Raw genomic sequence first — 17,014 nt, 5'->3', positions numbered from 1 at the left:
TGTGAACCTACACCCTCTCTGAGAAATAGAAAAGTGAGCGTGAAGGAGACCAAGGAATTATGGTAAGGTGATGCTCTGTTGGACACCAAGGTGAGGAACCCACATACAGAACATGCTCATTAGTGTCTTCAATATTCAGTTGCTGAATGTCTCCATGAGTGGCAGCTGACATCCAAGAGAGACACTGTGTGGGCATGTGCAACAGAGGATTTTATTGGCATTAACAGGAGGTCACATCGTGTCTGGGGCGTCACAAGGCATGAGGGTGAGCAGAGTATCTTCTCTCACTGTCTCGGCACTACAGAAGTTGTACCTGTAAGGAAACGCTGTGTTTGGTACTGGCGTGCTCTGTCATCCTTGTGAAAGCATTAAGCAACAGTGTACACTAATGCGCAGCTCAGAAGCCAGGGAGAGGCTGCGACCATCTGGATTTCCAGTATAAAGCCCACCCAGCCCAGGGAAGGGTTCACTGTTGCTCTGAAGTGATCCCATCACTGGTCCAGGCATACACAGACTGTGGCCTCCTAAGGCAGCATCCTCCCTTCTCCCATTTTAACAGACGCTGATGGCCACAGCAGACTGGCTTAGAGGCAGCCACTGACGCTTTCCTCAGTGCTCTCAAGGCTCAGCTGAAGGCCATGGCATCTATGAGAGACTGAATTCTCAGTTGCAGGCAAATACATCAAAAGGTTTACATGTGTAAACTACACTACCCGTGGGTGAGGAGGTCTGATTAGCCCTGCCTTACAGGAGAAGAAACTGAGTCACAGAAGGCTCTGTGTAAGGTAAAGGTCCAAGATACAATTCCAAGTCTACCCTATGCTGTTGGCCATATTTTCTGTTGTAGTATTACCCATCCAACTCTCCCTTGACCTGTCTTCCAGGGCTAGGACCAGAGAGTCCGACTTTCTCCTCGTCCCCCACATCTCTCCCACCTGCCAGTGATAACTGTTACTTGACGAACTCTTCATTTGTAGAATAGGGCTCCCTCTCACGTTATTGAGACTCCCGTGGTATTATGCACATCTCACGACAATAAGTGGGGAAAGGTTTCCAATATGAAACTAACACAGACACTCTGACAGAGTGAGCTCTGTCCCAACTGTTTTTGCTTGCTTTGCTTTAACCACTGTAGCCACTGACAAGGTGTCCACGCACCCCTGAAGAGCCCTTTATCCATGCTCCTGTAAGCAACCCTAGTGAAACTACTTGTCTCTGTTGGCCTCCTCCAACTTTCTCTTCTGAGTGTTTGTCCTAGACGTTTTAGCCTGGAAGCTCCACATTTAAGTCCCAGCAGCCTGGCCTCAGTTTGCCGGCCCCTCGTCAGTTCAGGCTGCTCCTGCCTCCCCTGGTTCCCCCCCACCCCCCCAGCCACCAGCATTCTGTGGTCTCTGTCCCATGGGTCATGTGATTTGCCATGTGTACCCAAAGTTTTGTTTTTCTCTACAGCTAAAGTGTAACTTTCTTGGTGCAGGTTCTACTTTTGCTTTCCCCACTGTTTTCCAGGATAGGTACCCATGGACTCCTTGCCAACGTCACATTTACAATGGGTTCCAAATGGGATGGGGGTAGGGAGAGCAGGATGGGCTCTATTTTTCTTTTGGTCTTCTATCATTGGAAGAAGTCCAGTCAGCAGGCCCTAGGTAACACTTGGAATCTCACTGAGATGATGACATCAGATTACACGGGAGAGGGAACCCAGAAGAGGTTGAGTCTCAATATTGATTGCTCTTTAACTTATAATTATTAGTGTTATTTGGTAAAAGCGTTCCTGGCAAATCCTCCTAATAGAATGTCTGAATAATTTACTAGTTGATTTTTTTTTTTATTCCCCAAGCTAGTTTGTGGCATTTGGAGTGGGTTTTGACTTTCCTATATTTAACCACTTGGTGTCAGATGGCTTGAGAGATTCTTAGGCCGGTAAGATAGTTCAGCAGGTAGTGGCCCTGGAAGCCTGCTGGCCTGAGTTGAACCCCCAGAACTCATACGGCATAAATGATCCCAGCAAGCTGTCCTCTGGGTTTGTGTGCACCGTGATACATGCTCACACACCTACCCGAATAAATAAATAAATGAAAACCTTAAGAGAAATTCTCCTCCCGGGGAGTGAGTAGGCAAAATTGCTGTGCTCAGTCACTGAGGGGCCTCTGACAGTGATGGGCTCAGGACCACAGGGCCCTAGGAGTTGCTTCAACTCAACCTGTTTGGTTTCTAGAAAGTGAACATCTATCTTCAGAAACCTTCAGGATTCCAGTGACATTCTAATGTGCCTTTAGCCACGTGGTGGCGGGATCCAGGCCTTGGAATATGTAACAGATCTAGAGGCAATGGCTTACAATGGAGGCACTGAGGCAAGGGGTAAGGCTCTCCACTGGCCAGCCTGGGTCTCCTCTCTCTCGGCTGTAGTCCCACTGAGAACATGCTGAGTATGGTCGGTCACCTGACCAGTCTGATGTCTCTGCCCTCTCACCTTAGGGGAACAGGGGTGTCTTCAGAAGTAGAAGTTCACCCGAGTTTGTGACCCAACCCTTCTTCCCCACCAGAGGAAGTGATATTTCCAAGGGTCTGAGTTTGCTGGCCCCATTTAACTACCAATCCCCAAGAACACCAGGAGCACACACTTCTCACAAAGCCTCAAAAGGTGTGCGGGCTGCCTTGGGCTGGAGCTCTCTTCTGCCTCTGTAGGGCATCCTATCATCCCCAACCCAGCTGCCCTCTCTTCCTCTGAAGGCCTTGTGCCTACTCAGGCAGGGGGAGAGGAAGCTGTGGGTGAGGATAGAATTCCTCAAGAACGGTCCCATCTGTGTTCTCTCCATCCCCTTTCAAGTGATTTCTATCTGTCCCAGGGGAGGGAACTCCCACACAGACTTCCTTTGCATACATCCCCAGACCACTCAGCCAGGGAAGATACATACTCTGTTCGTTCTGCTCCCTTTTGCACAGTGATCTTGGCCGCGCCCACCTTGGGGAAGCTTGGGTTTATCATGTGATTATTCCAAAGAAACTTGACTTTCTCAATTGTTCCCACATCAAGCTTGGCATCAAACTCATTGGAATGTATAGCGCCTGGCTTCATAACGCCCCTTGAAATAAAGGAGACATATTCAGGTTTATGGAGCACATTAGGATGACCACCAGGAACCACGACCGGCCACTCTTATTGCCTTATAATAATGAATCTTCTCCCAAATGCATCCTCAATCAAAGATGGAGAATGAACACCTGGAAATAAGCTGGCAACCTCAATCTATTATTTTAGGATTGTTTTTCAAATTCAAATTTCTCTCTTTTTTTTTGTAGAAAATGATTAAATTCTCTCAAATTGTTTTAGGTTTTTTTTCTAGAGGAATCATCTATATTGTAGGTTATCATCTTAACATGTGTTATCTGGAACAGTAGTAGATTTTTAAAGTATAAAATCAAGAAATGATTAGGTGTTTTGTTTGTTTTTGTTTTCTGAGACAGGATTTCTCTATGTAACAGCCTTGGCTGTCCTGGAACTCTCTCTGTAGACCAGGCTGGCCTTGAACTCACAGAGATCCTCCTGCCTCTGCCTCCCAAGTGCTGGAAAGTAATGGTTAGGTTTAAATTAAAAGTAATTGGAAGCATAAAATTATTTTCTGTAGATAAAGTAGTTTCAAACCCCCTGATGAAGATGTAAATGTCTAGTGCTCTGCACACAGTACGGGGATTACCTGAAGATGTCATACTGTTGAGTGTTGCCCTTGCTTCCAAACAGAGCCACTTTGGCCTCCCCGGTGACTGTTCTTCCAGACAGTGTCAAGGAGACCCGGTACCTCCAACCTGGGCAAAGCAAGGGAGCGGTGACCTCATGGATACAGAAAACAGTTGAGCCCAGATATCACCCACATTCTTCCACGGCAGCACAGAGCATGAGAAATCGTATTTGCTAATCCGCACCTTAAATGAGCACCCAGTGGTGGCCTCTCTAGACCTACTTACAGTTACATGCATGGTAAATAATATTAACTGTGCATTTCCTCAAGTTCACTATCCAGGTTGTGGGTTTTCAACTGCCACATACAGCCGATGGCTTCTGAATCCAACAGGACCGAGCGAGCCCTTTGCTGGAGAAAGTTCTGCTGCATAGTGGTGGTGCTGTGTGTTATCGCAAGAAGAGGAGCCGGGGGGTACAGGCTACCCATGGGAGGATGGCTTAGGAGTGCAGAGCACCTCTAGCCTGGGTCTGTCCCACCTCTGCATCTCTAGGACCCTGGTGCTCGGGTAGCTGTCATATGAACTCAAACCTAGAGTACTACTGTTCCAGGGCTTATGAGCATGCACAAATATGCATATACACAGACTTAACACATACACACCCAGAGGCATAGAACATGCAAACACATAAATATACATATATAGTCCATCCATATACACACATATGTGCATTCAGTGTACACACACAAACACACAAATTCACCCAGTTATCTATATGTATATACACAAGCGCATACACACCCCTGTCTAAGTCCCACATGCTTTTACAATCCCAAAGATGTTGCCCCTTCTCGTTCTCTTTTCAGGGTCAAGTTCCTCATCCGTTAATTCCAGCAGCAGCTCACCAAACCCAGTTCTACCTAGGACTCAAATTTCAAAATATTGGCTTGATCATCCTTCTATCCCTTCTATCTAGTAACCCATATCTGTGATCTATAAATAAGTGTTGATTGGGTAATAAATGATTCCTTTGTTATAGTTAAATATAGGCAAGCCTTCCAAAGATTACTGCATTAGTGGGGGTTGATAAATCAGTCTTCTGGCAAAAAATTATAGGCATGTGTATTTACAGTCTTGTGAAGGCCCTGAATCTTCATGAAGCCATCTACCCATCTATTGCTTTGCCAAACCAGAAACATGCATTAAAGCATGTAAATTATACCTCAATACACCTGACTTTCAGAAACTACACAAGACATATTGTTTTTATATAGCATTATAGACACATAGTTTCTGTTTTTACTGAGTGATACCTCATGGTATCACAAATGTAAAAACTGTCACAGATGGACCATACATGTCTAATCTGGACCTAGCATCTGAGTGCATTCAGTTGGGTTATAAAAGAAGTAATCCCTCCCTCTACTGGTCACTCTACATCAGAGAGGCACCAGGGACACATGAGTAGAGGAGAGGAGATGCCCAGACTGGGGCTGGCAAAGAGCTAGTACCAAGAATGTCTGCTGAATGAATACAGGAGTGAGTGTGTGTGTGTGTGTGTGTGTGTGTTAGAGAGACAGAGATACAGAGACAGGATGATGGGGAGAGACATAGAAAAAGAGATCAGAGAAGATGCAGAGGCAGAGAGAGAGAGAGAGACAGAGAGACAGAGAGAGAGAGAGGGAGAGAGAGAGAAAGAGAGAGAGAGAGAGAGAGAGAGAGGAGAGAGAGAGAGAGAGAGAGAGAGAGAGAGAGAGAGAGAGAGAGAGAGAGAGAGAGAGAGACAGTCCTAAAAATGAACGGGATGATGAACTGGAGAGGGGTAAAAATTCCAGCTGTCCCCATAAGTACACAAACTGCCTCAACCCCACAAATCACACTTTGACTTCCAGTCATTCCACAGAATGGAAATAAATAAAAGTAATTCAGATGCTCTCTTCTCCTCAGAGGACCCATGCAGGGGAGGCTCAGGGCAAACATGTCTTTCTCTAAGGTAATCAAACTTGCACAGAATTCTTTCAGGTTAGAGGCAAGCTTTTCCTTGTAAGGGGCATGGCATGTTCTTGGCCTGAGTGAGTAGTCAACTTACGTGCAAAATTTTTGGCGTCGCCTGTGTTCAAGAAGAACTTCTGCGGCTCCTCACTTGTCTTGTTGGCAAACTGATCAGCATAGTGTCCCATCTGTGGGCAGCCTTGGTATGGGCAGGGGAAGCACTTGTCCTAGTAAAGAGAGCAGAGGCTGAGAAGCAGACTGGAGAAGCTGTTGCTCCATTCCCTACAGCCCAGTTCCCCCATTGCGACGGGAGAACTGGAGCCCATTGTCTCTGAGTTCCTTCCACTCAGCAGAACTCCTAGCCCTGATTTGCAGTGTTTGAATGGTCAGGGACCTTTAAACAGCACTGCCGTCTTGGGCCCGGCTTCCCTCAGTTGTATTTCCCAGCGCTAGGATATGCCAGTGGCGTCGGCTCTCCATGTTGACTGAGCACTTACCAATAGTTTTCCTTCTCTTTCTTTTAGACAGAATCTTATGCGTCCCAGGCTCTCTGGCCTCACCACATAGTGGAGGATGGCTTGAACTTTGATCCTCCTACTATTGCCTCTCGAATGCAGGGACCGTAGGCTTGGGCTATAATTATTTATAAGGTGCTGGGGACTGAACCCAGGGCTTTGTGCATGCCAAGCAGGTATTCTGTCAACTGAGCTGCAGCCCAGCCCCAAAGCTGACAATTTCTATGGTGTAATACTCCAATCCTGGCCAACTTCAGGCTGCCAACACGATGATGTCACAGTGTGGAGCTGATGAGGACTGCTCCTACTGGATCTCATGAGTCGATGAGGCAGGCAGCAGTATGTCGTGGTGTCGGTCTCTCGCCTGTGGCCATCCTGGCACATAGGATCCCATCATCTGACTTTCCTCTGTTCTAGACTGGGGGTGGCACTGCCCTCACAACTCTCTGATGTCTGCTCTACAGAAAGGCACGTTCCTTTCCCTCCTCATCTCCATTGCTTTCTTCAAATCAGATTTCAGTGTACTTTCGTGTTGGAAAGCTCATGTCAGTGTAGATCTGTTCTCTGATCTTCCACATTGCTCATTTGCTCTCTCTCTCTCTCTCTCTCTCTCTCTCTCTCTCTCTCTCCCTCTCTCTCTCTCTCTCCACACAAACACACACACACACACACACACACACACACACACACACACAAAAACACATTTTTGCTACTTCCAGCCAAAATCGGGACTTTCCCCCTCCTTCACTCCCAAGGAGTATGCATTCTGAGGGACAAGGCAGACATTCATCAAGAGGAGCTGTGGATCCCCACATAATAGGACCTCAGTGTGTGCTGCCCATCACTCATGGCAGAATAATAGCTTACAGACTCAAAATCTCTGTAGGAAGTGCAGGGGTATGCAGTGAACCCATCGGGGCTGAGGATGCTCTCCAAGTAGTACTTGTAGCTTCTCAGGTGGTTACAAGCCACGAAGTCCCGGGTTCCTGAGGAAACAGGCAGGGGGTCAGAACAGGCAATTGGAGGCAGGCTGTGACCGCATCTGTGCCTCTCTCTCCCAGGTCCAGAGTGAGACTGTATCTACAGAACTTAAGTTCATAATTCATTCACAAAATGGCAATAAACAAATGAGGCTTTGGGTGTTGGGGGTAATGTTCCGGTTACTTCACTGGCATTGTCCCCAGACCCTCCCATTTCCTAGGAGGCAGGTGTCCTAGTGCCCCCATGTGAAAGTATCCACAGGTGACCTGCAGCGCACAGCTATCACAGGGGAGAGGGGTAAAGAAATGCAGTTCAGCTGGTGCTCAACACTGCCCCTCTAGCCCCTGTATCCAGGACTAACACAACCAGAGGCACCACATCCTCCCATGTGTGACATGATAAGCACCAGGATGTTGTCGTGATGCTCTTATGCAAACGAAGGAAAAAGTAGATTCCAGGGGCTTCAGCCGAGTGTTGTGCCTGTCCACTCTCATTCCTACAGTATTCTCCCAGCTCCTTACCCGAGACGCTTGACAAATGGCCCAGCATATCCAGACCTGGCCTGGACTTTATTGTCCTTTGCTGATGGAGCTGCCAAAGCCCAAGCATGGGTCCCTAATATTTGCATTAAGGACATCCGAGCTGTTTGCACTGAATTGAGCAGAAATGACACTCATAAGAGTCTATCATCCCACTAAGGATTTTAACTCGATGTTGCCAGTTGACTGGGATGGCTGAGCTGACTGCTGAATTCTCAGTCTCTTTAGGCGGTACTGGAGCTGTTAAGGGAAGGATGCCCGTTGTCCCCAGGTATGCTCCCCAATGGTAAGTGGGCAGTCCTCATTCTAGCCTTCCCCATGTGATTGCTCCTCATTCCTGCTCAACTGTACTGTGAAGACAGCTTTGCCATGCATGCCTCTGGGATCCCCTTATTCTAGTTACTGAACTGAAGCTAGCTACCTACGACTGAACCATAATATTGATTCCCAGGCCACATTTGCAGGAAAATTCTCTTGATTTATCCATTATGTTATGCTTGTCACTTCCCCTTCTCTATGTGGTGGCTGCCAACTGACAGCTGGGGTTAGAGCTTTGAGTCCGAGGGCTGTGATTCCTTGTTGCTGAGGCAAGTACATGGATGTTCATGGATGTACATGACCATGTTTTGAGGAAATACAGAATCAGTAGATCTGAGAGTTACGTAGGTTTTTTTTTCAGAATAATATGCAGAAAAGTATTTTATCTTACTAGTAATTTTTATGGCTAAGATTTTCTATGGGGCTGGGGAGATTGCTCAGTCAATGAAATGCTTGCTTTGAAGGTGTGAGGTCTGAAGTTTGTTCCTCAGAACCCAAGAAAATCTAAATGTGGCAAAGCATGCTTTCAGCAGTGCTGGCAAGGTGGAGACACCTCTCTAGGCCAATGAGGGACCTGTGTCATTTTTAAAAAGGGGCATAGTGTCTGAGGCGTGGCACACAAAGCTCCCCACTGGTCTCCACACACGTGCACTGTAGGATATCTGTCATAGCAAGTACTGAGTACCCAAAGAAGCATCGTCCTCCTGGCCTGGCCCCCATGGCCTTACCTGACCAGATGCCATCTAGATCCACAATCTGTGACAGGGCATTCTTCTTGCACCCCGGCATGTCCTGTCCCCCGTTGGGGAAGAAGTCCATGTGGCCCATCATTTGATTTGTTCCAAAACCTAAGATATTGGTTACAACAACAAGACAGGGTTTGGCTTGCACAGCACTCTCAGGGTTAAAACACCAACACTGTTATCCACAGCTAGAGACTGGGACAGCAGGGGGCTCACCCAAGAATGGGATCAAGGGAGCTGCATCTGTGTGAATTACATCAACAAAGCTGGCATCGGAGGGGTCGAGCCGGACCTCTTCAGGAGTTCCTTCAAAATTTGCTTCTACGGGATCCAGTCCTAAAAGAGATAGCCAGCAGTGTCAAACAGTCGGTCCATGGAGGACCAAGCGTACGGCTGTACAGGCTGGGCAACATGCAATTGAATAGGTCATACGGTGTCATTGCCTGTCTATAGAACATGGGGTGTGGTGTCCTGGGCCACTCATTTAAAGGGGGCTTTGTGGCAGGAGAGGAGGGCACGTGAGAAAGGAACTCAGATTGTGTTTGAGCAAGGATTTCTTTCAACTTCAGATTCTTCCACTATCTGTCATATTTAATATTCACATTTTCCTGCCTTTTATCTTTGTAAAGAAAACAGAGTGCGGGGCCTGTGTGGGCTGCTGATTCCAAATCTCTATTGAGCTGCTTTTTGGAGAACTCGTGTATGACTTTGAGAGTCATTCAAGGTTTTGGTATCTCAGCTTCCACATTTTACAAATTGAAGGCAATCACTTATCAGCTTAAATTGCTGTTGATTAAATAATTTAATATATAATGCATGGCACAGGGACTGGGCATGAGCTCATATAACCTGTGTGTCCCTGGGAAAGCTGCTTAATATCCTGATGGAGCTTCTTCAGTTCTAAGGATTAGATAAGGAACACAAAGTGGTTGTTTTTTTTTTTGTAGTATTTAGGGTATTCAGCCATTTAACCTGTGTTCCCTTTGATAATGGCATTAATATTCTCATGTAGATATGTTCCACTGCTCCTGCTATGATGCAAAGGCTTTGCTGTGTTTGAAGGCTGCTTTGACGGTGTTGGTTAAAGGGTGTTTTTAGTAGGTTTCTGCAGTTGGGATCCTTTAACCAGCAGAAAAAGGGGGGCAGCAATTTCCGGGTTCCATTCTCCCCTGACTTCAAAGAGAAGAAAGGAATGAGTAGTGCAGTCCCTGTTCAAGGGTACTTGCTCCTGTCCACACTAGCTATACTCTGCATTTTCCTGGGTGTTCAAAACTGCTGCATGAACCACATCAAGGGAAAGATTGCACCCAGAGAGGAGCAGCGGGGGCCCCAGCAGAAGCATTGCAGAGATGGGGCCACGGCAGCAGCATCACAGAGAAACACAGCCACTCTCTTCCTCGCCAACAGCGATGGCCCACATGTTAATTAGAAGCACCCTAAAATCTCCTGTCAGGGTGTCCCCAGCTCTGCCACAGTGAAGGGGTTCAGACAGCTCTAAACTGAACTTCGGGCTTATGACCATTCTGGGGTTGTGGGGATGTGACCTGGGGCCTTACCAGTAATCCTGCCTAGGCCTGGAGTCTGACTTCCTGCTTCCCCAGCCACATGGGCTCCGAGGCTGTGGCCGATGAGGTGGACTTTGGAAGGCGAGTAGCTGTAGTTTGTCTAGAGAGGAGAGATCACATGTCCAGGATGTGCTCGCTAGCATGACGACCCTGCTGGGAACTTTCCCTGCCTCCTGGAGCCTCAGCATTGAGTGCTAACTCCTGACAAGGACTTTCTCAAAGTGGCCCTTCCTAGGCTTTTCTCTAGCTAAAACTCACTGTGGCCTCCAAGAGTGTCCCGCTCTGTCACCCCTGGGCCTGGTTTGCACCACTCTGTAGCCCCATTTCCCATCTTCCTGCCCAGCTATCATCTAAAGATCCTGTCTCCGGCAATCCAGATGCCTCTTTCTTGGGAGGCTTCCCAGATGTCCCCCCACCCCCACATACAAGGTAGATTAACCATGCTCATGTGCCTGTATAAAGTCTGCACACCTGCTCCCCTATCTCCAGAACCCTCTAACACAGAGGTTCTCAACCTTCCTAACACTGTGACACTTTAATACAATTCTGCCTGTTGTTGTGACCCGATCTATAAAATTATTTTCATTGCTACTTCATAACTATAATTTTGTTACTGATACGGATCATAATGTAAATATTTGTGTTTTCTGATGGTCTTACGTGATCCCTGTGAAAGGGTCATTTGACCTCCAAAGGGATCATGACTCACAGGTGGAGAGCCACTGCACTAAGAGATCACACTCTGTGGTCATTGCAACTCTTCCCTATATGTAGCTCCATGAAGGCCTAGGACTCATGGATCTCCTTTATCTCCTGCATGCTATTGCCCATCTGCTCTAGAAACACGGGATCATCATGGCGTTCACACGCAATGTTCTGTGATATCCCCCAACAGGCCTCTACACTGCTTTCTGTGCAACCCCATGGGTTCTGATTTCCGCAGGGGTGCAGAAGCAGTCAATTCTTTCTAGACCTGTTATGTAGAAGATATGAAATAGTAGGACCTTGACCTGGTACAGAAAATGGCCATAAGGAATTCCTGAATTAACATACAGAGAGAGAGAGACTTGAAATATTAGTGAAGATCAAAGACGAGCACAGGAAGGAACAACTGAAATGACCACGGCAGGAAAAATTTCAGTGGGACCCATGGCTATAGGGATCTGTGCTTATCCATTGCACGTCCCGCCTCCTGGCTCTGTTTGGCTTTCCTTGACGGTGCCTGGCTTTGCTTTGTACAGATTCAACTTGTGTGGTGGGCAGCTCCTGGAGCCAGATGGTCTGAGCCCCAAGGACAACTCTTCTACTTGCCTGCTCTATGTTTTGGTAAGCTAGTTACCCTCTCTGTGCCCCAGTTTCCCTAACTGTAAATCCAAGCAAGGGGACAGTGTTAGCTGTCAATCCAAGAGGATGATAAAACCCCATCACTAAGTGCTCCCTGGTAAGTTTTTCTCTCACTCATGTGTCACGAAGGTGGTGTCCACTTCGTGTCTCTCCTTTATAACCCCTCACTTCACCTTTGCCCCCACCCCTGCAGCCCACTCACCGCAAGGACGTCAAGCATGTGAGCCACCTGGGCACCTACTACTCGCACGTTGCTGGCAGCCTGCGTGTAGGTGGTCTGAGAGCCTCCCTTCCAGTCCACACAGATACAGTTCAGCTCCTCCACTTGGAACAGGTTCTAGGGTTGGGGAGACACAGTGTTGCCACAGGGCATGGGAAATCCATCTGGACAAGGATCAGAAGTGTTCCTCATCTGTTGCTTCTAGTTGGGGTGCTGAGATGTTCTGGACTCTGTCCAGGGGTTCCTGCAACCCACAAGGGCAAATACTAGCCGCAGAGAAAATCCATACTCTAAAGATGAAGGAAAAGCCAGCCCCTCTGATTTCTTTAGCTAAATCTGGCAAGGTGGATCAATTATACCATTAGAGGAATCAGGTGTGATGGAAAAGACCTCAGCGTAGCGTCTGGTGAGCAGGAGCTATGTGACCTTGTGGTTCTGTTTGTGAGGGCTCCTTTAGGCAACATGCCAGACCACTGGGCATTTCTTGAGCTATAAAGAGGGAGGGGGTGTCATTTTCCACAGTCAAGGTGGCATAACATTTCCTGGAGGGAACACACATGGCAGGTATATAAAAATAGAAGAGCCGGGCGGTGGTGGCGCACGCCTTTAATCCCAGCACTCGGGAGGCAGAGGCAGATGGATCTCTGTGAGTTCGAGGCCAGCCTGGGCTACAAGAGCTAGTTCCAGGACAGGCTCCAAAGCCACAGAGAAACTCTGTCTCGAAAAACCAAAAAAAAAAAAAAAAAAAAAAAAAAAAAAAAAAAAAAAAAAAAAAAAAATAGAAGAGCACCACTGTGAGAGAGATTGAGGAGTTGGAAGGGAGAGACTTCCTGGGTGCTCAGCCGGGTTGTGCATGTGGCCAGCTTGACACCCACAGCGGAGACCTCTTTTAACCTTTCATGACAGTGCCAACACACATGGCATCTCCAGTTTTTGACAGCCATGTCCCTTGGAACCTCCATTGTCAAAGCAACCCTGAGAAATCCCTCCAGACCAGAAAGTTTGGTGCTGAAAACCGAATTAACAGGATGCTCATTAAGAGCCAGGCAGAGGTGGTGCACACCTTTGATCTCAGCACTCAGGAGGCAGAGGCAGGTGGAGCTCTGTGAGTTCAAGCCCAGCCTGGTCTACAGAATGATACTCAGGACAGGCTCCAAAGCTACAGAGAAACCCTGTCTTAGAGCCCCCTGCTACCCTCCCCAAGTCATCCTGTTGATCTTAGACTATTGTGCCCTAAATCATCACAGCCACAAGCCTCTGACTTTTAGGAATGTGAGATTATTTGGACAAACAAAACTCCACAATCCCTCATTTGCAGAAATACAAACTCTGCTGCTAAAACCGAGAGCATGTGGTCCTGAACCAGGTCTGATCAGGAAGCTTGACAGTGGGAGGGATGAGTTCCCAGAGCAGATCCTGCTTTTGGCTGCAGATGTGGGTTAGGAGCAGGAAGGGGAATTGCGGCTGGTGAAGAGAAGCCTTTGAGTCTCTGCGAAGATCTCTTGTTGTCAAGCGCATGTGTTGTGGCTGTGTACTGTGAGCCAGCTTGGTGGGACGTGGCGATGTGGATCAGTCACCTACCTTGCACATGTCTAGCACCCAGTTTTCTTCTGCTTTGTCTATGAAGCCGTGGATAATGAACCGAGTCTTCCTGGCCGTTTGGAAGTTGGAGGCCTCAATGGTTGCCGGGTCAGAGGGCTGGAGAAGCTGTGGCAATGGGAAGGGTTTCGGTGTTTTGCCAAGCTGTCCCTTAAGCCTGTCTCTTTTCTCCATCCTTGCCTGGCCCAGTGTGTTGGCCTCTCAGGGCTGAGCTCCAAGTCAGCTCTTCAGGACGCCCATCCTGACTTCTCCACTCCCAATTCCCTGCCTCCTCTGGGTCTGGGGCAGGACTTACAGGATTACCATTCCTATGCACTTGTTGGACAGGGAACCCTGGGCCCAGACCAGAGCTACAGAGAGAGCAGGAGGATCCAGCTTCTGTGAACCGTCCACTCATCCAGAAGGTGGGTCATGTCTGGGGAGCAGGTACAAAGATAAGGAGATGCCTCCCAGAGAAGTCTCACCTGGAAAGCATTTGGATTCTCATTAGTGTAGAGCAGGAAGCGGGTGTTGATCTTCTCAGGGCTCCAAGGGAGAAGTTTTAGGGGCCTGATGGCTGTCCCTGCCCAGGGCTGAGTGTCAGAAAAGCATCCAAGGTTGTCATAGCAAACCTCTTTTCCTGAGAAGAGAGAATGGGTAGACTCATACAGAAGCTGGTGTAGCTGGGATCCCGTGGACTCTCCTTTCCAGCAGAGTTCCCTGAGCCCTGAAGCTAGCGGTTTGACGGAGACATCATCCCTTTTAGGACTGAGTCTTTCAAGGTCTCTGACTCTCTGTACATTGTCTGACTACAGGTCTCTGTATTTATTCCCATCTACTGCAGGAGGAAGCTTCTCTGATGATGGCTGTGCAAGGCACGCTAACCCAGAAGCTATTTCAAACTGATAGCCACTTGCAAATGAAAATCTGGTTTCCTCCAAAGAAGTCTCACTGGGGAAACAAACCCCTCTTTAGAGCAGGCCCCACACCCAGCAGTAGACGGCAGACACAAAATGAACTCAGCAGCATCTTTGGAGGTTTTTGTCTCATAATGAATTTGTTTTAACCGCATGAGTTCTTTGCATAGATATTGTGGTGTCCAGTTTTGGATTTTTATGGGATTTCTGTGTGTGCGACTATGTATGTCTCTGCATCTATATATACGTTCTACACTTTTTATTTGTCTCTTTTTCTTGTTTGGTACTTTTGTCATATTCTTGGTTTTTTATTTTTTATTATTATTCCTTAGATTCCTGCTTTCTTTTTCCTTCCTTCCTTCCTTCCTTCCTTTTTTTGAGATGGGTTTTCTGTGTAGCTTTGGAATCTGTCCTAGAACTCGCTCTGTAGACTAGGGTGGCCTTGAACTCACAGAGATCTGCCTGCCTCTGCCTCCTGAGTGGAGTGCTGAGGTTAAAGGTGTGTGCCACCACCTCCAGGCTGCCTGTTTGTTTTCTAACAAAAGGCATAAAGGATATGGATCCATATGGGAGAGGAGATGGGGGGTGAACTGGGAGGATCAGGGGGAGGGGGAACTATAATTAGAATATATTGTATTAAAAGAAATCTATTTTTGGTAAAATAAAAAAAAATCTGAGGCATTCAAAGATCCCCTCCCAAGTTCTTCTAACATACTTGCAGAGCACCTGCTGAGAAGTCCACATTAATTAAGCAAAAGTTCATTTGTCACTTCTAGATGTTCTAAAATATTCCCTCAAAAATTCAGGCCATCAGCTCTTCCAGGCATAGGGAAATATCCCTCCCCACCATTACCCAGATTATTCTCCCAGGCTCTGAGTTCCACCACCTTTCCTAGAAACCCAGCAAAGTCTGGGGCTCCTGTAAGCTTCGCCTGGGCTAAGGCTTTCTCCAGCCCTGCTGAGAGCATGGGATCGATCACACTGGGTCCACCATCACTTCACACAGGATTGTGGTGTCGCTTACCTCGGACTGCTCCCAGGAGGAAAAGTGGGATTGTCCAGAGCATCAGCATCTACAACAAGGTCAACGATGTCAAACATACTCAGCCTGGATCCACAAGCAACATCTCTTGGGAACTCAGGGCTGTCGGCCTTACCTCTGCTTTTTAGCTGATGGAGGAGGAGTAGATGCAGAGGTGGCTTGTGTGGTCCAAGGAGGCAGGTGCTGGCTCCCCTGGGACCCACCGGGACCTTTTTATACCCCAGCCTTATCATTTGAACTCTAGCTCAAGCAAACAAGAGAGTGATGAGAACAGAAGCTATGTGAACTTTATGCTTTAATCTGTACCTTAAGTCTGCCCTTCAATCTGTTGTGCGTATTTACACACAGGGTTGGGATGGCGGGCAGATATTCCCAGAAGCCTGGGAAGACAAAAGCGTGCTTGATCGAAAGATGCGGAGGAGTCTGTAGCTTTGCACTACGTGTCTGTGAGAATCCTTAGGAGCCAAGCGGGCATGTGCAAGAGCAGACAGGTGTCCTGAGATGAAAAGAGTTTGAGTTCAAGAACTGCCTGGGCTGAGGATCAAGTTCAAATCCAGCCTGCGTGACTTAGTGAGGGTCTGTCTCAAAATAAAATAAAATAAAATAAAATAAAATAAAACAAAATAAAACGGTCCAGTTTGGTTCAAAGATAGAATGTTTTCTTATCATGTGCAAGACCTTGGTTTCTATTTCTAGCGTGACCCTTCCCCCACCCCGCTGCACCCCAGTAAAGATAGCAGTAGACCTTACTAGCGAGGGGTAGTCTCTTATGTACAGTAGAGGGGATGCCTTTGACGACTGGAAAGTAAAGGGAAACTTCTGTTAAGAGAATTCCCTCAGTAAGTCCCCCTCCCCTTGAAGGCTAGCAACACCCAGCCTGGAAGACTCAATGCCCCCCAACACCCCACCCACCACAGTCTCCAGTCCTGTTAACTTGTGTGTAATGAGCCAATCTGAAACCCAGAGCTTAAGGCAGCTGTAATGGTTGTACTATCTCATTGTAACTTGCACAGTGGGGGTTCAGGAGCCCCCAAATTCCACACCAGTAGTCCATAGCATGTTAGTGTTGTTCTCCCAGATCCTGGAAGACAGACCCGACCTTGACTCAGCTTCAGGTCTGTGCACCCAGAAGCAGCTGGCCAGTTCCCATGAATCAGATAAGCCTCAAAGCAAGCGCGTGGAGGTCCCAGACTTGCTCCTAAGTTAAATATGTTTTCATGTCAAATTCACCAAAATAGCCTAAGAACTGGGGTAAAGATCAAAGAGCCCTCCTATTAAGAAAACAGAGAGGGCACTCATTCCCCAGAATAATAAAGAGTAGCAGCCAGTTTAGGGATGTACCCCACTTGGTAAAGTAATTGCCTACCGTATATGAAACCCTGGTTAACTACCCTTAGCCCCACACATGCAGGTAGTGTATGCCCAACCCCAGTGCTGGAGAGGTGGAGGCTCAGAAGTTGAAAGTCCTCCTCGACTACCCAGCAAACCGAGGCCAGTCTGCATGAGACCTGGTCAAAAAACAAACCAGAAACAGCAGCCTCTAGTCATTGTGCTTCAAGCACAGCTAACATGCCAAAAAATC

The 17,014-nt window shown here is 47.6% G+C and overlaps 1 protein-coding gene across 1 annotated transcript; it reads right to left on the bottom strand.

Annotated features, from left to right (window-relative positions):
- Positions 1 to 231: 231 nt before the first annotated feature.
- On the bottom strand, positions 232 to 15,463 carry LOC119822394 (inactive pancreatic lipase-related protein 1). The gene is made up of 12 exons (XM_038341625.1): positions 15,415 to 15,463; positions 13,959 to 14,113; positions 13,477 to 13,602; positions 11,878 to 12,012; positions 10,323 to 10,431; positions 8,983 to 9,102; positions 8,752 to 8,871; positions 7,053 to 7,171; positions 5,768 to 5,897; positions 3,696 to 3,804; positions 2,916 to 3,083; positions 232 to 313 (listed from the first exon to the last, which is right to left on the bottom strand). The coding sequence occupies exons 1-12, from the start codon at positions 15,461 to 15,463 to the stop codon at positions 232 to 234; spliced, it is 1,422 nt and encodes a 473-aa protein (XP_038197553.1).
- Positions 15,464 to 17,014: the final 1,551 nt, after the last annotated feature.

This window comes from Arvicola amphibius, chromosome 1, assembly GCF_903992535.2.
Source record: "Arvicola amphibius chromosome 1, mArvAmp1.2, whole genome shotgun sequence".
In the NCBI taxonomy this organism is placed as follows: domain Eukaryota; kingdom Metazoa; phylum Chordata; class Mammalia; order Rodentia; family Cricetidae; genus Arvicola; species Arvicola amphibius.
This window is presented reverse-complemented; position numbering and strand designations above follow the sequence as displayed.